Genomic DNA, 22665 nt, shown 5'->3' on the forward strand with positions numbered 1-22665 from the left:
GAATTTTGGTGGATTTGGGGAGCAGGAGGGAAAAGAGGGAGTCGCCAGTGAAAGGCTTCGCAGAGATCGGAACCGGCCTGAAGGAAAAGGGGAGTTTGCCAGGCAGACAGCGTGGGGGTGATGAGGAAGGAGTACGGCCGTGCGCAGGGCAGATGGGGCTGGGCTGGGATGTGTGCCGTGCTACACTTAGGCGCATTTCCTCTGTTCCCTCTGTCCTGATTTGTCGGTCGTCACTGAAGCCAACTCAGGCTGGCTTTGGCTCAAACAAAATGCTTCCAATTAACTGCCGTGCATGAAGTGTTCTGGATGGCTTCAGGCACACCCACAGCTCTGTGGACATGATGGGAAAGGCTCTGGGGACAGTAACGGGAGGAGCGAGGTCCCTCCTGCAACCCTCTGCCGTCCACAGGATGCCCAGTGTTTGTTGTCTCAAGGCAGATTTGAGAGAGGGGGACAGACCAACTCAACAGTTGAGCTTTTGTCCTTTGTACCCTTCAACAGCCACAACCAGGGGCCACTGCACACACCCTTGGAGCTGCGCTCCCTCCGTGGATTGGCTGTTTAGCAACGGGTCTCCAGTGTTGAGGCGGGAGGTAGCAGATGGGGTCAGGCAGGGCTCCAGGCATGGTGTCCGGCACTGAGGTGGTCTCACATGCTGACCCCCCCTCCTCACAGAACCGGCCCTCCGTGATCACCTGCGCCTCGGCCGGCGCCCGCAACTGCAACCTCTCGCACTGCCCCGTCGCGCACAGCGGCTGTGCTGCGCCCGGCCCCGCCAGCTACCGGAGGCCACCGAGCGGTGAGTGTCCCAGGCTTCCTCACCAGTGGCAGCAGAGCCCTTCTGTTGTGCTGTTGGCCGAAATCCCTTGTTCCTGAGCCCAGCTGTTGCTGAGGTCGAAAGGGGTTTTTTTGAGCAAATACAGTGTGCACCTAGCATTGCGCATGGCTTGGGTGGGAAGCACGTGAGAAACATGCTACCCCGCTCCAGGCTGTCATGCCCTAGTGGCAGGGAGGGCAGCAGCTAATGTTATTTAAATGTAATGCCATGTTCTCTTTTTGAACTTAAACTCTGGCCTAGTGCAGACGGTATATAACCATTGTTACAGAGAAGGGACCCACTTAAGTGCCTGACTTAGTCAGGGGAGGTGGGCTGTTTGCAGAACCCACACTGACCATGGCAGCCAGTCCAGCTCTGAGCTGCCCGAGGGAGGTTGCTGCAGCCACCTGTGTCTGACTGCCTTCCTGCTTGCCTGCAGCCACCACCACCTGTGACCCCGTGGTGGAGGAGCATTTCCGCAGGAGCCTGGGCAAGAACTACAAGGAACCTGAGCCGGCACCCAACTCTGTGTCCATCACAGGCTCCGTGGATGACCACTTTGCCAAAGCTCTGGGTGACACGTGGCTCCAGATCAAAGCGGCCAAGGACGGAGCGTCCAGCAGCCCTGAGTCCGCCTCTCGAAGGGGCCAGCCTGCCAGCCCCTCTGCCCACATGGTCAGCCACAGTCACTCCCCCTCCGTGGTCTCCTGAAGGGAGCACCTCCTCCAACAACACGTGGATGTGCATGGTTTGCCTGAGTTTTGAACAGTCAGTGCTTTAAAAAAAAAAAAAAAAAAAAAAAAAAAAAAAGTGGGGGTGGGGGGAAGGGATGGTTTATTCGCAAAAACCACGTTGTTGGAATTTTTGTTGTTTTGTACTTGCTTGGTATCCGTACAGGGGGGCCCTCAAACATGATAGCAGGAACTATGTGTGGAACATCTGTCTAATGTAGCATCCTTACTTCCTGCCTCAGTTACCAAAGAAACCTCTGATGCAGGTCTGCCCCGACGGGGCCAGGACCCCACAGCGCTTTCTCAGTCACAAGCCATGATGAATTGGTGACTCAGACGCTTTGTGCTTTTTCCTTTGCTTCTTGAGACCGGGGTGTGTGCAGCTCAGCTTCCACGGCGTGTTTGGTTCGGTCCGTGTGTGTGCGTGTGTATACTTGAAGAGAACTGTCGTGTCTGATTTGCACTATTGGAGGAGGACTAAAGTTGCCTGCCAACTTTGTGTGTGATGCCAGAACTCGGAGGGCAAACTGCTGAAAAACAAAAGGTTTAAGGATGACATTTCTGACCATTTGTGTTTGTTGTTACTGTTTTTTTTTTTAATCTAGACAATACAGCTTTGGAAGGGGAAGTCTCATACAGGTTATAGGCCTTTCTCTCTCTAGATTTCAGGTGCTTGCAACTGGACTGCAGACTCTACCAATCACGGGCATTTTACTTTCTCTGAACACTGCAGTTTGTTAGACTAGAGCTGAGGTTGGAGGATTCCATAGTGCTTTAAACGTGATGCATGTTTTAATGGAGAAAAGATAGCTGGTTTCTATTAATTATATAGGCAGTAAACAAAAACCTTAATACTTACTATCTTCTTTTCAGAATTAGTTTATTTTTGTCAGTTACAGTCCTAGATATACTTACTGCTGGTACAGTTGTACTCTAAGATTTGTATTTGCTACTCACTTTACTCACAAGTAGTGCGGGAGGCCAGCCCTGGCAGGCCCTCGCGATGAGCAGTGGTCAGCTGCGGCGTGGGATGCTGGAGGTGTGCTGCAGGCTGACATCGTTTATTTTTGCATCCCTGTCTGCTTTGTTACAAGCTTCCAGGGGAGGTGGGGTTTGTGTCTTCCAATTTCCCTACATGCAGAAACTGCTCCCTTTGAACTCTCTTGGCTGAACAGCAGATTACTGACAATCTGTGATACGGTGTTTCTTACACTTCCTCGTACGCTGGGGCCAAGGTAGTATACATTCCTCTGACTTTATACCATTATTACTGCATTTATTATTCGCTATATTAATAGTTACTAACTAGAAATTAGATGAATCAAGCATGACAGACACAGCTGTGGAGGTCACAGCTGCTCTTTTTGGTCAATGAGCGTTTCTATCCCCTCCCCCAGGGTGCGCTGCGTCCCACCTGGCCCACTAGAAGCTCACGCAGCCGCCACCTGACCAGGTGACGTGGGTGTGGTCACCTCCCCTGCAAGGCTTTATGGCCCCGGGCACACAGCAGGAGCCCTGGTTTTACAGTTCCGCTGTTGGATTTGGGAACCGGGCACTGGGTGAAAAGGTCAGAGGGTGGCTCCTGCTGTAGGCACAGGGTGCTGCTGGCCTTTGGAAAGTGGAGGAAAAGCCCTTCTCCTTGCCCCGCACACATTTCACTCCCACTCTACTGGGCTTCCAAGCTTGGCTTTGGCATTCAGGCCCCTATATTTTCTGTAGGAAAAATCGTTGAGAACACTTTTTTTATATAGGTAATTTTAAGACCATCATTACGCTGTGCGTAAAGAATGTACAGAGAAATTTGTAGGTATTTTTTGAAGAACATTAATTTGTTAATGATATGTAGCTATTTAATTTTTCCCTTTCCTATTGTAATCATTCATATTTTTTTGTTGTTTGGAAAAAAAAGTTGATCTTTTTTTTTTTGTCGTAGATTTGTCTGTAAAAGTGCAGGAACACAGTTATTCTATGAGAACACTGCATCTGCATTAATAGCCACTAGTTTGTTATTGCTACAGGCTACTGAGTGTCGTAACAGGAAAACATCCCACTGCTGACCGGCTCGGTGGAGGACACTCCTGGGACAGGTCTCTTTGTCAGTGAACAAGGGCGTCACTCTGGGAGGGGTCGGTGGTGCTGGCGGCCGGGTTCCTGGTGCACTGACCTATCTGGGATAGGCAGTACCCTGGAGGGGGCCTCAGGCAGAGGGGGCAGCAGAAAACCAAACATTTCACTGAGAAAGAGCCCCCTCCCTAAGAAGGGGCTCCGTGAAGTTCTTCCAGAGCCTCGCCACCTACATACAGTGCGCTCTGACCTTCTCTCCGTGTGTGTAAATCTGTAATATACCATTCTCTGTGGCCTGTTTTTCCTGGAAGAAGAAAAAAAAAAGGTTTGGCAGGCCATCTTTTTTTGTACTTAAAAGTAGCCTTAAGAACAATAATAAAGTGCTCTTAAACCACGTAGTGTACGTGTGGCTCTTCAACCCTGGAGTTTCAGCACTGGGCTGGGGGCGGACTCGGGCCCTGCACCTGTCCGGCTGTGTCCCCACGAAGCTCCCGTGAGCTGTGGACTGGCTACTTCAGGAGAAGCCTCATTTGAAATCTACTGTCCCTAAATCCCACTGTTTCAAGCGTAAGTCCAGACTCAATTTTGACTTTGGTTCTGGGCCTAAGATGAAAGCTGAAAAAATAAAATAGCAGGAAGGGGGCCTCTGGCTCCTACCCTGCTCCAGGGACAATGCCTTCTACATCTTAGAAGGGAGGGGTCGGCGGTCCCAGTACAACAGGGATGGGGCAGGATGGGCAGAGGCACCTAGGCCGCCTCTGGGTTTCCACACCCTGCTTTCTGGGCCTCACAGCTGCACACCCAGAATAAAGAGGAAAAGAGCTCTTGCCTGAGTTACCCAATGGTAGAGCCATCTGACCCCTCCTCGGCTGGGGCAGGAAGGGAGGCCTGGCGTGCTCAAAGGGGCAGGGATGGGAGGAGCCTCATCCAGGATCTATTCCTGGGCTCTTCCCCCAGCCCAAGGCAAACTCCTCTGCCTCAGGCAGGCAGGCATAGTTGATAGGCCCACAGCTGAGGACAGGCCAAGAGGCAGGAAAGCCTTGTCTGGGTGGCTCACTCTGTCTGAGGTGGAGTTCTGGGGTCACTGGGACGAGTGTGGCCCTTTAGTCCCGCACCCTGCTCAGCTCTCCTTCCCTTTCCCCTCCACCAGGGCCAGGCTGCAGTGTGCTCACAGGGTCCCACCCTACTCATGCCCAGGGCCCCCAGAGGAGCCTGCAGTGGGGTTTGTGGCACATGGGCGGAGCAGGTTGCTTACTTCCCCATTTGGTCTGTGTTGGGCCACCCCCTGGGAGCCGAGGGATAAGGATCCTGGGGGCTTGGCTACCAAACACTGACAAGAAAAGAAAACTGCACGAAGGGTCCAAGTCCCAGGTCAACAGCAAGGCCAAAGCCAAGGTTATTATTTAGCTCTGAACTGGCTGCATCGTGAATGCCAAGCAATGCCGAACACTGGCAGCTCCTGGGCAGTGGAGGGGGTCCCAGTCCTCAGGGTATGGAAAGGAGGAGACCGGAGAAATTGGAGGGGCCCAGGGTTCAGAATCACCAGGCCCAGGGTCAGCAGTCCTGCTCCGGTGACAGTGCTCCTCAGCAGGCGGTCGGGAGACGTCAGTCCCACATACAGGGCCGGCTCAGAAAGTCTCATCGTCGCTCATGTCCCAGATCTGCGTGAAGAAGGGGAGAGGCTCAGCTGAGCTGTCCCACCGCCCCATGGTGCACACTGATGCTTCAAAACCACAGCGGTCAGGGCAGCTCCCATGTGCAGAACACTCCCTTGTGTCTGAGGGACTGTCACCCCATTTCTCTACAAGGAAACTAAATCTCAGACAAATTACTTCACTTGACCAAGGCCTCACTAGTGTGTGAACCACCTGGCGGAACCAACAGTGGAGGCTGGGGCAGGATGGGATCTGCAGTGGGAATGTGCCTCTGGCTCACCTCCTGCATGCACTTGGGGGGCCGTCCCTGACCCCGCCAGCCCCTGCTCACCCTGGCTTCTGCAGCACTCACCCCCACCCCAAGCCAGCTTGTTCTCCTTGCAGTCCACCTGCCTTCTGGAAGGCAAGCTCCCCGAGGGCAGGGATTTCTGGTGTGGGCACATGCTGCCTCAGGAGGCTGCACCTGCTCTGCTTTCCCTCTAACTGTAGACCAGTTGCCCCCACTGCCGACTCATGCTAGAGAACTCGCTGATGCTCAAGAGCAAGCCCTCCCCACCAGCCAGGGTGGAGGTGGCCTGTAGCAGGGCAGTGGAGATAGCCAGAGCCTGCCACAGTCCTTCAGCGTGTGTCCTCTGAGCCTCGCTGTGAACCTGGGGAGCAGGAGGCCCCAACATGGCTATGAGGAGAACTGAGGAACGCCTAGCAAGACTCCCCACCTCCATGGGCCCAGGCCCATTCACTCCCTGCGGTCCCTGGCGTGAACCCCCACGGAGAGAGCTCAAGGCCAGCATAGCAGGTCCGAGGGCTCCTGGCACCCTGGGCTCCCTGGAGGGCCAGTCCCTGAACCTACGCCTTCAGACTTTCAAAATTCCTAGAATTGGTTGCAAAAGGCCACCTCAGTGCTAGCAGAGCTGAGAGAAGGAACAGTGTGTTTACACGAGGCTGGCCCGGGGAGACGGAGGCCTGGCCAAGGTAAATATCAACACCAGCTTGGCTTTCAAAGTCAAGGACGGGGAAAATAAATAGACGGAAATTTCCTCTCTCCTGAGGACCCAGCTCCCAGGCCGAGGGGTGGTGGGCAGCCCTCTCATGGCCCCCGTCTCGCCTGAGGCCCAACTAAGCTGTTGGGAGGGGACTGTCAAGTCAGTCCAGATGCCGGCTCAGCCAGGCTATGGAAGGGCTGGTCTGGGGTCCAGCAACCAAGTGTCCCTTTCTCTGGGTCAGGTCCCCACAGAGCTCATCCTCAGTGCAGCTGAAAACTCCCCTAGGGTGGGACTGAGCAGTGCAGGGCGGGGTGACTACGTTTCTAACACAGGTTATATTTAGGATCAGCACCCTCATCTCTGGGTTCTGATGGTCTAAGTGGAAGAAACTGAGCCCCTGGAGGGTTTGCTAGCACAATCCATCCATTCTTCCACTCCATGAACACACATTCATGGAGACTACTCTGTGCCACGTGCTATGTAGACCTGCTGCAAATACTCTTTCACTCCTCACACCTACCTGGGAGGTGCAGGTGCAAACAAGCCCAGAGAGCTAAGGCAATTGGCCTGAGATCACACAGCAAGCAAGCTTCAGTGCTGGTAGCGGGATGTAGAAAAGTGCTGGGTGGGCTACCTCGAGGAGGGGGCTGAGGTGGGGGATAATGGGACAAGATGGAGAATGAAAAGGGTGAGCCTTGTGGGCCGTGTCCTCTGGGACCTCCAACAGCCTCCTGGGGGGCTGCCAGCCCGAGCAGGGCAGTGTCAGTGCCAAACAGCAGCAGTGCCCTCTGCAAATGGGTGGATGCGGTTGTTCATAAAAGAACTCGGGCCTGGGCGGAGGCTGGGCTTTTTAAGAAAGTAGGAACTTTCAGGGAGGCTTTATCCACTTTACCAGATTTTTAGCTATGGGGAAGAGGCATAGGTGCTCAGCCACACTGGGACTGAGTGGCCTGGGACTGGCCCTGGAGGGTGCCTGGCTGACCCCTGGCTCCTGGACAGATTGAGCCACTGGAGGGGCTGCTGCTGCTGGCAGTGCCCAAGCTGTGCAGGGGATCCTGCAAGACACCCAGAGGGCTTATTGTGACATGGTTCTACAGAGCGGGGAGCCAGGCAGTGGATTTTACATAACCACTCGGGGATTTTCCAGAGTGAATCCTTCATGCAGAGACGGGCTCTCCGCTGGCCTTGTCCTATTGGCTGGGCTCAGAGGGCAGCAGCTGTCTGCATTTGAAACCTCAGAAAACAACCTAGAACAAGGACTCCTGGGGATAGGGACGGGGACTGGAGTGGGACTGGATCTGCGGGCACCCTACTGTGTCCTCACCACAGCTGTGTCCTTGGCAGGCCACCTGGTGTGGGGAAGAGGAACAGTGAATGTCCTCTGAATGAATGAAAATTATAGTCAACTGGCAGATTTTTAAAAATGTGAATACTCAGTGCTGACAAGGGTATGGCTAAACACTGCCACAAGAAGAGTATGAATCGGTACCGTATTTACAAGATTTGGCAATCCATAATATAAACCTGTAAAAGCGTTCAACCCTAAGGAAAAGACAAATGATCTTTTTGTAGATAATATGCAAGTACACCTGGAAACCCCAATAAAATAAATGCTAAGATGAATACAAATGAAAAAGTATTGGGGTAAGAGCAAGACATAAAATTGACAACAACCAATTTAAACCAATAAACAATTATAACCACATGTAGTACAAACAATATTTAGTTCAAAACAGAATCAAAGAGTCTGTGTGTGATGGCTCATGCCTGTAATCCCAGCACTTTGAGAGGCTGAGGTGGGTGGATCACGTGAGGTCAGGAGTTCAAGACCAGTCTGGCCAACATAGCAAAACCTCATCTCTATGAAAAATACCAAAAAACCCACAACATTTCTACTAAAAATAGTTAGCTGGGTGTGGTGGTGGGCACCCGTAATCCCAGCTACTCGGGAGGCTGAGGCAGGAGAATGGCTTGAACCCAGGAGGTGGAAGTTGCAGTGAGCTGAGATCGTGCCGCTACACTCCACCCTGGTGACAGAGTGAGTCTCTGTCTCAAAAAACAAAACAAAACAAAAAACTGAAAGAGAAGAACCTATTATATTGACCAGACACAGTGGCTCACGCCTGTAATCCCAACACTTTAGGAGGCTGAGGGGAGTGGATTGCTTGAGGCCAGAAGTTTAAGACAAGCCTAGCCAATATGGCAAGACCCTGTCTCTATAAAACTAAAAATTAAAAAATATATATTGTAAAAGCAATGAAAAAGATAAACACATGGGACTAAATCTAACATTAGATGTACAGAATCCATATGAAACCTCTGAAACAAGCTGCAACAGTCCTGGAAGAATCTCACCTGGGAAAGACGTGAACTGGAGTAGATAGAGCCACACCCATTGTTTTTGACATTCATAAAGATGTCAGCTTTCTCAAAGTGAATACATCAACAAAGTCTCAATTTTTAGAAATAAGCAAAGGATTTCTAGAGCCAGCTGAGCTGGTTCTAGGCTACATGGAAAAGCAGGAAGCAGAGACACCCAGGAAACCCTCTGAACAGAAGAGCGGTGAGAAGCCCCCACCGTGGGCAGAAGGAAATGCCATGAAGCCCCCTAGAAAGTAAGAGTGTGTGTGAGCATGGGAACACTTGGACGGCCAGCAGGACATAGTGAGTATAGAAATGAGAGAAGACTGTGTCCAAGAACATGTGGAAATAGAGGATTTTAATGATACAGGCCTGGGCAGTGCCATCTCAGCTCATTAGGAAAAGATAGACTTTTTCAATAAAATGATATGAAAAGAAGTAGAGAGTCACTTGGAAAAAGAGAAAATTGATTCCGTGCCTCACCCCACACGTTAGAATCAACTCCAAATGGAATGAAGATTAAAATGTTAGAGAAAATAAAGCCATAGAATACTAGATAGAAACGCGGGTGAGCTCATTAGAGCCTGAGAGTAGAGAAGGCCTATGATCCCAAATCCATAAGCAATAAAGAAAGGGAAACACTGGACTCTGCAAAAACTCACGCGTGCAACATGCATGGGAAAACACAGTCAAAAAGACAAACGGCAAACCGGAGAAAACATCACAGCATACCATGAAGGGCTCACCTCAGTGACAGACAGCTCTTAGAAACCAGGAAGAGGCACGCCTGTCATCTCAGCACTCTGGGAGGCTGAGGCGGGAGGATCACTTGAGCCCCGGAGTTCAACACTAGCCTGGGGAACATAAGAGACCCTGTCTCTACAATTTTTAAAAAATTAGCCAGGTGTAGCAGGATGTGTCTGTATTCCCAGCAACTCAGGAGATGGGAAGATGGTGTGAGCTCAGGAGGCAGAGACTGCAGCGAGCCGTGATTGCACCACTGCACTCCAGTCTGGACAACAGACAGTGAGACTCTGTCTCAAAAAAAAAAAAAGACCAAAAGACCAAATTTTTAAAAACAGGCTAAAGACATGGACAGTTCTCAGAAAAAAGATAGGCAAAGGGCCCTTAAACAGAAACAAGACACACAGCCTTACTCATAATAAAGGAAATGCAAAGATTTCCTAAGACACAGAAAGTACTAACCAGAAAAAAAATGGATTTGCATTTCACAAGAATTAAAATTTCCGGTCTTGGAAGGATACCACTGAGAAAATGAAAAGGCAAGTTGTAGACTAGGAGAAAATATCTCTATATAAAAAGAACTTGTATTTAGAAAATAAAAACTCTTACAACTTAATAATAGAAGACAAAAAGTTGATTTGGGGGGAAAAGACTGGAAGGGAAACTTCACAGAAGAGGAGATATAATGGCAAATAAGAGAAGATGCCCGGCTTGCAGTCCTCGGGGAAATACAAATCAAAACCATCAGGAGACAGTGCACCCCACCTCCTTGGAGAGTTGAAGCTAAAGACCAACAACACCCAATGTCCATGAGGATGTGGGGCAGGAAGGGCCCACACGCTGCTCCTAGTGGGAACAGAAAGTGGAAAAACCACTTTGGAGAAAGGTCTAGTGACTGGTGAAGTCAAGCCCACGCTCACCATGTGATCCAGTCATTCCACTCCTGCTCATGCCAAAGAAACGAACACATGTCCCCAGAAAAACTTGAGCCAGAATGTCCACAGCAGTCTTACTCAGAGTAGGTACAAACTAGAAACCGCACAAACACCCATCAATGGGAAAGCAGAAAAATTGTGGTATATCCATACAATGGATACTACTAAGCCATTGAAGTATGGGTGTGCTCAACAACACATGAATCTCGGCGTCTTCATCCTGGGTCAAAGAAGCCCAGCTGGAAGGGGTGGGGAGTAGGGTGGAAGGGCTTGAGGTTGCAGTTTCGTGGTATGGAATAGTCTAGAGGTAGGACAGACATCACGGGACTGTCGTTAGTCATGCTGGATTGTATACTGGAAACACGCTAAGTGTAGGTTCTAGGCGCTCTCACCATATGCTATGTGAGTTGATGGACATGTTAATTTCCTTGACTGTAGTAACCATTTCACTATGTGATGTCAAGGTATCTTGAACACTTCGAATATATACAGTTTTTAAGAAAACAACCTTAACACAAAAGACAATATACTTCAAATAATTTCATTTATATGAAATCCTAGAAGGGCAAAAACCCATCTGTGCTGACAGGAAGTAGATCGTTTGTCACAACTCAACAAACTGGACACTTAAAATGGGTGCATTTCATTGTATGGAAATCACACAATACAGTTCATTTAAAAAAAAAAAAAAGCACTGAGATAAAACTGGGGAAAATCTCACTGCTTCATGATCTGTTCTGCTGGTGGGCCTGTGGTGAAACAGAACAGCACCACCCCTGCAGAGGACAATCTGGCAGCAGCCACAATTTCTGAGGCTTCACTTTTGACCTGGCCGTTTCACTGTCAGGAATCTGTCCTGAAGACACACCTCTGCTACAGGAAAGGGTATCATCCCTTGCTGCAGCATCTTTTACAGGAAAAGCCTGGGAACAGCCCAAGAGGCCCTCAGCAGGGAACCAGCTGAAGAAACCATTTGCTGCACATCCACACCTGCACTGCTGAGGCCCCAAAACACACTGAGTTCGGTCAGCTGATCTGGGCTCAGTGTCAGGATTTCTTTAGTGAAAGAAAAGAAAGAAATGCAGAGTATCTGTGGCATACCACATTTGTGTAAGAGAAAAAGGTTTTTTAAATTTTGCAAATATAAACACAGGAATGATAAAAGCAGAAATTAATTTAAATGCCTCCCTACAGAGGGTGGGTGGGGATGAAGGCGAGACTGCTCTGAGCATGCCTTTTAATTTTGAATCATATATGTGTTACGTATTTTAAAAACTAAATTAAAAGGAAAACCAAAAGTACAAGCAACAACGAAATAAGTAAACTGGAGTTAGTAAAAATTTAACATTTTTGTGCTTCCAAGGGTACTGTTAAGAAAGAGAAAAGACAGGCTGGGTGCAGTGGCTCACGCCTGTAATCTCAGCACTTTGGGAGGCCAAGGCAGGTGGATCATGAGGTCAGGAGTTTGAGACCAGCCTGACTAACATGGTGAAACCCTGTCTCTACTAAAAATAAAAGAATTAGCCAGGAATGGTAGCGGGCACTTGTAATCCCAGCTACTTGGTAGGCTGAAGCAGGAGAATTACTTGAACCCGGGAGGCAGAGGTCGCAGTGAGCCGAGATCACGCCACTGCACTCCAGCCGGGACAAGAACAAGACTATTCCATCTCAAAAGAAAAGACAAACACAGAATGAGAGAAATTGTTTGCAAATCATGTATCTGATAAGAGACTTATATCTAGAATATATAAAGACAAGAGTTTGAGACCAGCCTGGACAGCATAGCGAGACCCCATCTTTAAGAAAAAATATAAAAGCCATTTACAACTCAATAATAAAAAGACAAATAATACAATTTAAAAATGCAGCAAAAGTCCACGTGTGGTGGCTCATGCCTGTAATTTCAACACTTTGGGAGGCCAAGGTGGGAAGGTCACTTAAGCCCAGGAGTTCAAGGCCAGCCTGGGCAACATAGGGATATCCTGTGTCTACCAAAAAATTTAATAACTAGGTGGTGGTGAACACCTGTAGTCCCAGCTACTCTGGAGGCGGAGGCGGGGGAGGTCAAGGCTGCAGTAAGCCATAACCATGCCACTTCCACTCCAGCCTGGGTGACAGCAAGACCCTGTTTCAAAAATCAAACAAAACAAAAAATGGCCAAAGACATTGAATAGACATTTTTCCAGAAAGAGACACAAATTATAAAAAGCACATGAACTGATATTCGAACATAATAAGTCATCAGGAAAATGTAAATCAAAACCAGAAGCTACCACTTCACACCCACTACGATGGCTACAATGAAAAAGCCAGATCATAGTAAGTGCTGGCAAGGATGTGGACAAAGCAGAACCTTCATATAATGCTGCTGGGAATGTGAAATGGTCCAGCCACCTCATTAAAAACAGCTGGCCATTCACCAAAAAGTTAAACACAGTTAACCATATGGTACAACAATTCCAGTCCTAGGTAACTGCCCAAGAGAAACAAAAACGTGTCCACATAAAAACTTGTACACAAACACAGTAGTATTCACAGGAAAGTATTCATAAAAGTCCAACGTCGTATTCATAATATGGAAATGAGTGGGAACAATCCAGTTTCCACCAACTGATGAATAAACGAAACGTGGTCTGTCCACACAGGGAAATGTCACTCAAACCCCTGCCTCCACTCCTGCCTGCAGCCCCAAGGACAATGGTGTCACATGTTTGCCCCCATTTTACAAAGTAGAGGACTGAAGCACAGAGAAAATGCGGAATTTGTCAAGGAGACGAAGCTAGCAAGGGCGAAGGCAGAGGGCTTTTGCACTTTCTCTCACTACTTCCTAATTCCTAGACATAATTCCTTCTAAAGACAATTAAGGATGGCCTCTGAGTCTGCCCCTTGGGCCCCAGACACTCTTCCATTCACCACCTGTCACACTGAGGCACAGTAAGTTCCCCAAGACCAACAGCACACACCTACCAGCACCACGAAAAAACCCAGCAGCCAAAAGGCCAGGCCAGCTCCTGACCTGTTCTGGCTCGAGTCCCCACCTCAGTCTGACCCAGTTCAGGAGGCAGAGCCCGTGGCTCGGACAGCCAGGGAGCCGATGACATCAGCCTGTGCTGCTGTCCGCTGGTGAGGGTGCGCTCGGCCCCTCAGCCTGACCTGAGCCCCTCAGCACTCCCCACTGGCCACTGCCCTGCAATGAAGGGCCACCACTCTACCTTAGGGTAAGAGGGACCTTTCAATTGGGCCTATCACAAGGAGCTAGGGAGAAGGCTCAGCCTGGACCGCACACACCCAAAAGGCCTTGAGGTTTAACCCTCTCCAAAGGAGACAGACGGGTTTGAAAGGAGCCTTCATCATCCAATTTCAAACTTGGGTCCCATTTCTGGAACACACTGCCTAGAGGCTGCCATGAACTAAGGTTCTTCTTTTATAAACATTGTAATTATCTTGTGAATGGCACAATTCTATTTCTGTGTCCATTAAAAGCATTAATTTGTTAAATGTAAACATTTAAAACGAGGCCGGGCACAGTGGCTCACGTCTGTAATCCCAGCACTTTGGGAAGCCAAGGTGGGGGGGATCAGGAGTTGAGAGCAGCTTGGTCAACATGGCGAAATCCCACCTCTACTAAAAATACAAAATTGAGCCGGGTATGGTGGTGTGTGCCTGCAATTCCATCTACTCAGGAGGCTGAGACAGGAGAATCACTTGACCTGGGAGCGTTTCAGTGAGCCAAGATCGCGCCATTGTACTTACTCCAGCTTGGGTGACAGAGCGAGATTCCATCTCAAAAAAAAAAAAAAAAAAAAAAATCCAGTTTTGGCATTTCTTTATTTTTGAGACAGGGCCTCGCTCTGTCACCCAGGCTGGAGTGTGGTGCCATGATAGCTCACTGCAGCCTCAACCTCCCAGGCTCAAGCAAATCCTCCTACCTCAGACTCCTTAGTAGTTGGGACTACAGGCATGCGCCACCACACCCAGCTAATTTTTTATATTTTGTAGAGATGGGATCTCCCTGTGTTGCCCAGGCTGGTCTTGAACTTGTAGGCTTAAGCAATCCTCTGGCTTGGCTGCCCAAAGTACTAGAATTACAAGTGTGAGCCATTCCACCTAGCCTGTTCTTGAATATAAAGATGGCAGGTACCCAGAGCTCCCCTGGTCCTGTGGGCGGCCCTGCTCCTTCACCTCCCTGCTGTGGTCCTCACAGGTGTGCTGCTCTGCTTTTGAGATGAACTGACAACAGGGATCTGCAGGTGTCATTTGTTAGGGACCAGAAAATGGCATTGGATGAGGCTTCACCAGGAGACTTTGTAACCAGTATTCAGTCCACTTGAAGGAAGATGACCCCGTATTTCCAAAAGGATCGTATCACAGCCATTCACTCATTCACTCATGCTCATTCATTCCTTCAAAAACCATTTACTGGGGAGTGTGGCACTAGGACTGGGCTAGGGGTGTTCAATTCCTGCCTGTCCAGGTGGCCAGAACCTTCCACAAGCCTCCAGGAAACACTGGGGGTGCTAACTCCCACTTCTTGGGGAGACTGCTAGTTGCTAGCCCTTACTGAGCACTGCCATGTGGTGGCTGCAGAGACTAGGGGAGAAAAAGGAGAGACACATGGAGCCCAGGCACAGCCCCGAGGTCCAGAGAAGGGACAGGGTGGCAGGTCTCCCAAGGCCAGCAGGTTGTGGGCTGGGGCTTGGTCCTGGAAGTCCTAGGTCAGGTTTAGGGATGAGAAGAGATGGGGAGGAGGTGGCCTGGCCGGGGCAGGAAAGAGCTGGGAGGAGGGAGCGGCTGCCCGCCATGGAGACCCCCAGCGGAGCTGAGGAGGGGAGGCAGGGCTTGCTCCAGGGTCACTGCGCATGCTCAACATGCCCACTGGAGAAGGATCTGTTGTCTCCATAGGTAGCAAGTCACCCTGGCTCTTCTGGGGTCTCCATAACCCTCCGGCACTGTTCCCACCCACAGAGCACCAGACTTGAGTTTCTCAAAAAACAATCCCATTGTGTCTTTCCCCAGTTTTACAGCCTTCAATATCTTCCCCTTGCACAAAGGGAGAGTTAAGTTCAAACTCATTTCAGGGCTGCTAGGCCTCCAGCCCTGGCCCTGCCCACCCCTCCAAGCTTCTCACTCCCTGCCTCACCCCAGCACCCTCCCTCTGGCCCACCAGATCCCAACAGCTGCCCGCCCCGCCTCCTGGCTCTCTCCTTGCTCAGCCTCTTCACAGGCTCCTTTGGCTTAGAAGGCTCCACTCCGCAGCCCCTCCCACACGGCTGGCTCCACTGGGTCTGCAGCCACTTCCCAGCTCACCCATCTTATTCTCAATGCTTGGCTCCTCCTGGGCCCCCACCATAATTTGCTTTCACCTGGTAGTTTGTGCATCTGTCTGACTTTCGCAAGGGGGCTGCGTGCTGCCTGAGGGTAGGGCCTGGTCTGTCTGGTCACCACTGTGCTCCCAGCCCGGGCTCAGAGCCTGGCCTAGTAGAAAGGCTTTGCAGGAACAATGATTCAGAACTATCTGTTCTGGGTATGATTCCACAGGGCAGAAAAGGGGGATTTTTGGTGTGGCCATAATACCTGAGACGCAAACAGTCAAGGTCGGGCCCCTCGGCCCAGCTGGCTTCTTAAGGACTCCAGCGCATCAGGCCTTTGGCCTCCAGAGCCCAGAAGGATGGTGGGGGGAAGCACTGTGGGCATCTCCTGGCAGGAGCATGTGGGGCAACAGGCCAGCTTTCTGAGGGAAGTCTGGGTTCCAGGCCACTGACACCCTCATTCTCCTTCCTGAGCCTCACTGTGGGTTGGCCCTGAGCCAGGCCGCAGGGACGCACAGTGGTGGACACTTTTTGCTTCCGGACTCTTAAGAGGCTCCAGGCAGGATCGGGGCTGGTCAGAAAGGGTGCCCTGCAAGGCAGTATCTGTGGGGCTCTGCAGATGGGGGGTCTTATGGGTTAACCAGTACCCCTGCTGGGCCCAGGTCTGCTTGTGCAGCTGTACCTGGGCCCTGGAGCGGGCCATGGGGAAGTGCTGCTGGGTAAAGGCCCAGGGTCTGACACTCTGGCTTCCAGATTCCTGCCCAGAGACCCATCACAGCATGAGGACCTGGGGCAACTCAGAAGTAACCCTGCCTACTCTCACAATGAATCCAGAATCAGAAGCTTCTAGATCCCTTCCCCCTGGGCCAAGGATGGCTGGCATGACCGCTTCAGCCTGCTGGTGTGGGCAGATGAGCGGCCTGAGGGAGTGAACCAAGAGGGAAGGGAGCCAGCAGCCTGCACGAGGCAGGGAAGGCCGGAGCAGATAGAGAGGCCAGCCGGGGCTGATGGCGCATGCCCTGCACGGGCTGAGGTGTCCTTGCTATCTGCTGCCAGCAGCCCTTGCCCTGGCTCACCCTCCACTTACAGCCTGTCACCATCCTTCACTGGAGATGAAATAGGTCCTCCCCTCCCATCCCCAGGGGCCTGCAGTTTAAGTGATTCTCATGCCTCAGCCTCCTGAGTAGCTGGGGTAACAGGTGTGAGCCACCACGCTCAGCTAAGTTTTTGGTATTTTTAGGAGAGATGGGGTTTCACCATGTTAGCCAGGCTCGTCTCCAACTCCTGACCTCAGGTGATCCGCCCACCTCAATTTCCCAAAATGCTGGGATTACAGGTGTGAGCCACTGCGCCCAGCCTCGTGCTCCCCCTTCCATACCACCCCGGCGCCTCCCTTTGGAAAGATACCCGCCTGCCTTCCCACTCTTATACCCTAAGCACTCGCTGCTGCCTCTAGCCTGGGCACCAGACTTGGTAGAGGAATTAAGACCAAAACCCTCTTAGGGAACCCTTGCCCCAAACTCAGCTTTCCAGACACAGCTGAGGGCTGAGGCATGGGGGAAGATGGGAGGAAGAAGAAATAAGAACTGTGGGGCTACTTCTAGAGTCTGCTGAGAGAGGAGTTCTCCCCAGCCTTCCAACCCCAGCCCCCTGCTGCCGGTCCAGAGACCATGTGCACTGCCCCATGACACCCACTGCCCTAGGGTTCCAGGAACAAGGTTAAGGTTCTACTAGAAAGAAACGGGCAAGGCAGCTGGTTAGATGTAAAGCGTGACTTACACAAGGACCATCAGGCAGACAGGGATAAGGAGGTTAAAAGGAGAAAAGGGCGGGCTTCATGTTGGCAGGGCGGGGCTGCTCCTGCTGCCATAGGGTCGGCTGGAAGATGCCGCCATCTAACTGTGGCCTGTGCAGCTGACTGAAGGCACATTCAGGGAGGGGACAGCAGACTGGTCCTGTACACACATGTGGGCTGGCATGCCACCTTCAGAGGCACTCGGAACCCCAAATCCTCCCCACTCTCCCTATAAAGATGCTCAGGGCTACAACTGACAAGGAGAGTGAAGGGTCTGAAAGAACAGTCTCATGCCTCAGAACCTAGACCCAGAGAAGAGGAAGGTCAGCACCGTCAAGCAACACTCAAGGCACAGGGATTATGCTCAGCAGTTCCAAATGTCACTGCTCCACTCCCGAGAACAAACCCCAGGCTGGAAACACAGACTCAACACCCTGGAGGGGTACCCCAGAGGATGCCCAGGGGACCGTCAACTTAAAGGAGGCACAAGAGGGAAGCAGAGGGCAGCTGTGAGCAGCTACCAGGCTAGGAAAGAGGAAAGTATGTAAGACCAGATAAGAAAAAAGGGTCAGTGTAGCAGTGGGGATATTGGTGTCTCCAGGTACATGGGCCACAGGAAGGGCCATGGCCCAAGGCAAAGTACACCTGCTGGTGTCTCTTGTTTTTCCCTCCCAGGAAGTGCTGAGAAGTAAATATGGAACCCGCCAAGAGGGAAATGCTGACATCTTAGCCTTGCAATCCTTAGAGGTTTCCAACAGAAGACTCTGGAATTTCCAGTCCACAGTGACAGGCTGCTCCAGGTCTCCCCTGCTTATTAGTCTGGAAAATGGACCTCAGGGCCCCGCTATATTTAGTACCCTCCCCCTGGGGATGTCACTTAATAAGCACCGATATCTACGATCTCTCCCGGAGTGTTTATTGCATAAGCTGAAGGGCTTGTCCAAGCACTGGTGAGCAGCAGACTGGCTTTGGGGCTCTCAGCTCCTAATTTACCAAGTGACATTCAGAGGAGGGAGGTTTCAAGAGCAGCGGACCGCGGCGGCGGAAGGGAATGGCTAACAACAGGGCGTGCCGCTCAGTGCCTCATCCCGGGCCCTGGGGAGGAGGGCGCGGGCCCCAGGCTTGTTTGCTTTCTCCCAGGCTTCAAAACACATTTCTTAAATTAGGTGGTAAGAATACAGGGTAATTTCTGTGGCACCAACATACTTTCTTTCAAGATATGATTTATATGTTTGGCCCACATTTTAAATGAAATGGTTATTGGGATAAATGGCCGGGCTGACGGCTGTGAAATGGTTTCTGTTATGTAGTTCTTATTTCCAGTTCCTTAGAAAAGGTTTTGAAAAGTTTCCCTTTAAAAAGGTGGACACTTTTACATGTTTGTTCTCTACCTCAAAGGACTTTTGGGGTTAACATCGGAGACGGGGAGAAGAGAAAGGGGAACACTCGAGAGCTGAGAGTTCCAGGGTGAGGTGGGGGAACGCAGGATATAAACACACCAACTTCCCTCGGTGAGAAGGGAGATCTTGCAACTTCAGATAATGCAAATACAGATGGCCTGGCCTCTCAGGACGGGCATGCCTAGGGAGGCATGTGCTGGTATGGCGACGTCCCCTGCCACTGGGCCCAACCATCAGAGACCATGTAACAAGGCAGACGCTGACCTACTGACTCTATAAAGCTCTAGGCAGCAGACAGTTTGGTACTGATATGAGGATGAACAGGAACACAGAGGTAGAAACAGACCCACACACACGGGCAGGTGACTTTAAACAAAGGTGCCATGGTCATTCAACGAGAAAGGACAATCTTTTCCACAAACAGTGCCGGAACAATAGCCACATAGAGAAAAAATGAACCTTCACCCTTAACTCATCCTACATGAAAATTAACTTGAAATCAATCACAAACATATATGTAAAAGCCAAAACTATAAATTTTCTAGGAAAAAACAATATAAAAGAAAAATCAATGAGACTTTGGGCATAGGCAAAGATTTCTTAGGATGCTAAAAGCAGGAACCATAAGATAAAAAAATTATTAGCTGAAGTTCAGAATTAGAAATTTTCTGTCTTAAAGTCAACATTAAGAAAATGAAAAGTCAGGCCAAAGACATTGAGAAAAAATATGCAGTACCAATATCTAACCGAAAAACTCATGTCTAGAAAACATAATAACCTTTTTTTTTTTTTTTTGATATGGGTCTCACTCAACAGCCCTAGCTGGAGCACAGTGGTGCAATCACTGCTCACGGCAGCCTTGACCTCTAGGTCTCAAGGGATCTTTCCAACGCAGCCTCCCAAGTAGCTGGGACCATAGGTGCACAGCACCATGCCCAGTGAATTTATTTTATTTTTTATTGTTTTGTAGAGACAGGGTCTTGCCATGTTGCTCAGGCTGAAAGAATTCAGACAGTTCAATAAGATATAATAACTAACCCAATGAAAACCTAGGCAAAAGATTTGAAAGAAGTATCACATATGTCTCTACTAAAAATACAAAAAAAATTAGGCAGGTGTGGTGGTGTGTGCCTGTAATCCTAGCTACTTCGGAGGCTGAGGCAGAAGAATCACTTGAACCTGGGAGGCAGAGGTTGCGGTGAGCCAAAATTGTGCCATTGCACTCCAGCCTGGGCAATAAGAGTGAAACTCTGTCTCAAAAAAAAAAAAAAAAAAAAAAAAAAAGAATAATAATCATAAGATATGTAGATGGTAAATAAATACGTGAGAAGATGTTCCCCATCAGAGATTTGGGAGAGATGTTGTCATCAAACAGAAAGCTACAATAAAAGTCACAATGAGATGCCACTTGCATCTCCGCTCAAATGGCCAAAATGAAAAGGACTGCCAACTCCAAGTGTTGACAAGCACATGACACAACCAGAATTCTCACACTCTGTTGGTGGGAACAGCAAAACAGCACAGTGAGTTTGAAAAATAACAGTTTCTTTAAAAATTAAACATATACTTCCACCCTATGACCCAGCAATTCTAGTTGTAGATAATCCCCCCAGAGAAATGAAAATATACACTCATCAGAGCTTCATTTATAAAAGCTCCAAACTAGAAACAACCAAAGAGTGCCTCACCAGGTAAGTGAATAAACAATTCTGGTACATTCACAAAGTGAGACGCTACTCAGCGACAGAAAAGTACCAAGTGCTGACACACGCAATGATGCAGGTGAACCTCTGAGCGACTGTACTGCCAGACTACCCCCTCGATGCTGCCGAGCTGTGCTGCTTCCACAAACATGTACGTTTCTCAAAACTCAGAAATACGCACTTTTACATATATTTTATTGTATTGTATGTCCATCAATAGATTCGATTTTTTTTAAAATTTGTAAAATGAATATAGCTTAAGATGGGGGGAGTTTCACAGAATATAAAAACATACTTAAAATTGCCAAAAATGTCGTAAGAGAAATACCGTAACTTTTTCAGAACAAGCAGAAAGTGGAAGGTGGGCGACACTTCCAGTGGGCCCACTTCCCTTAAAGCATCAGTACGATCTTCCATTCATTTAGTTAGAGGTCTTATTTCCCAATCTTTTTTTTTTTTTTTTTTTTTGGAGATGAGTTTCGCTCCATCACCCAGGCTGGAATGCAGTGGCACAATCTCAGCTCACTGCAACCTCCACCTCCAGGGTTCAAGCGATTCTCCTGCCTCAGGCTCCTGAACAGCTGGGATTACAGGTGCCCACCGGCTTTTTTTTTTTTTTTTTTTTTTAAGTAGAGACAGGCTTTCACCATGATGGTCAGGCTGGTCTCAAACTCCTGACGTGATCTCCCAGCCTCAGCCTCCCAAAGTGCTGGGATTACAGGTACAAGCCACTGCGCACCACCTTTTTTCCCAATTATTTTAAGGAGAACAGAATCCTTCCCACCTCGCCTTTCCTGGCCTCCCTGACTCAGTGGCATGCGTTTTCTTACCCTGATCTGATTCTCCTATAGGCACGAATCACCATCAGGTGGAGTTAAGAGCACTGCCTCTGAAGCCAGACTTCCAGGATTGGGTCCTGCTCTGCCACTGACCTCAGGCTATTTAATCTCCCTGTGCCTCTGTTTTCCCATCTGAGAAATGAAGGCAAAAATGCTATCTCCCTTTTAGGGCCGTTGTGACCATGAAATGGGTTAATGGGTATAAAGTGCTCAGAACTGCGCCTGATGGAGGGTACGCATCATATGAGTATATGTTGCTACCTGCTTACAATGATCGAGGACACGACTTTACAAGCTGAAAAAAAAAATCTCAGTTGATATCATTAACATTTTGTGGTAAGTTCTTGGAAGTTGTGGGTAATCAACCTCGTATCACAGCCAAATTAAAGGTTTCCACATTGAAAATAGCAAGAAGCTCAGATCCTTTCTCCATGCTGTTTTCCTGGAGGATGTCTTAGGTGTCCATTCCTTCCTTCAGTCACTCATTTTCAAGAATTACTAAGGGCCTTTTTTTTTTTTTTTTTTTTGAGACAAGAGTCTCTGTTGCTCAGTGTGTGTGTTGTGGCACAATCAACAGCTCACTGCAGCCTCGACCTTCCCAGGCTCAGGTGATCCTCCCACCTCAGCCTCCTGGGTAGCTGCAACCACAAGCCTGTGCCACCATATCCAGCTGCTTTTTTTTTTTTTTTTAGCTAATTTTTGTATTTTTTGTAGAGACAGAGTTTTACCATGTTGGCCAGGGTGGTCTTGAACTCCTGGGTTTCAGCAGCCTGCCTGCCTTGGCCTCCCAAAGTGCTGGGATTACAGGTGCGAGCCACTGCGCCTGGCAGTTAAGGGCCTATTCTGTGTCATATTCAAATATGACTCTCTTTCATCTCTACCACACCATGGCATCTTTACAGATACGGAACTCATAAGAGCTCAGACAGGGCAGGTGACTGGCAGGGCCACACAGCTAGCAAACGGCAGAGCTGAGATCCACACCTAGCTCTGTCTCATTCCATGCCCCGAGTTCTCACTTCCACTGCAGCTTCTGGCAGGTAGGTCCATTTTGAGGCACCAAATGGGTGTCTTCCGGAGAAAGCTATACTTTGAAGGGCCATGGTGTGGTAGAGTCTGTGCTGGCCTCAGAAAGGCCTTCCTGAACCCGCTGACAGCTCAGTGTTGAGAAGACACTGCCACCCAGCCTGTCCCGAGGCCCTCGGTTATTCCCAGTCCTCACAAAACCCCCATGCTTTCTATGATCACAGGCCTCTAGAAATGCCACTGACCTTCTGTCACATTCCCGTAGCCCTCAGGGACCTCTGTCAGCCCCGGGGTCCACGTACC

General features: G+C 49.6%; 2 protein-coding genes across 11 annotated transcripts in view; one reads left to right on the forward strand and one right to left on the reverse strand.

Annotated features, from left to right (window-relative positions):
• The window catches only part of VGLL4 (vestigial like family member 4), a 166237-nt gene extending 162231 nt beyond the window's left edge, over positions 1 to 4006 (forward strand). For all 4 annotated transcript variants that reach the window (XM_003927051.4, XM_039478541.2, XM_010337762.3 and 1 more), the window contains 2 exons: positions 676 to 799; positions 1257 to 4006. In XM_003927051.4, the coding sequence (XP_003927100.1) occupies positions 676 to 799; positions 1257 to 1528 (396 nt within the window). In that variant the 3' untranslated portion in view covers positions 1529 to 4006. The remainder of the gene's footprint in view (positions 1 to 675; positions 800 to 1256) is intronic.
• A 971-nt stretch (positions 4007 to 4977) lies between these two features.
• The window catches only part of ATG7 (autophagy related 7), a 259019-nt gene continuing 241331 nt past the window's right edge, over positions 4978 to 22665 (reverse strand). For all 7 annotated transcript variants that reach the window (XM_010337760.3, XM_010337761.3, XM_003927053.4 and 4 more), the window contains one exon: positions 4978 to 5273. In XM_010337760.3, the coding sequence (XP_010336062.1) occupies positions 5241 to 5273 (33 nt within the window). In that variant the 3' untranslated portion in view covers positions 4978 to 5240. The remainder of the gene's footprint in view (positions 5274 to 22665) is intronic.

This window comes from Saimiri boliviensis, chromosome 8 (assembly GCF_048565385.1).
Source record: "Saimiri boliviensis isolate mSaiBol1 chromosome 8, mSaiBol1.pri, whole genome shotgun sequence".
In the NCBI taxonomy this organism is placed as follows: domain Eukaryota; kingdom Metazoa; phylum Chordata; class Mammalia; order Primates; family Cebidae; genus Saimiri; species Saimiri boliviensis.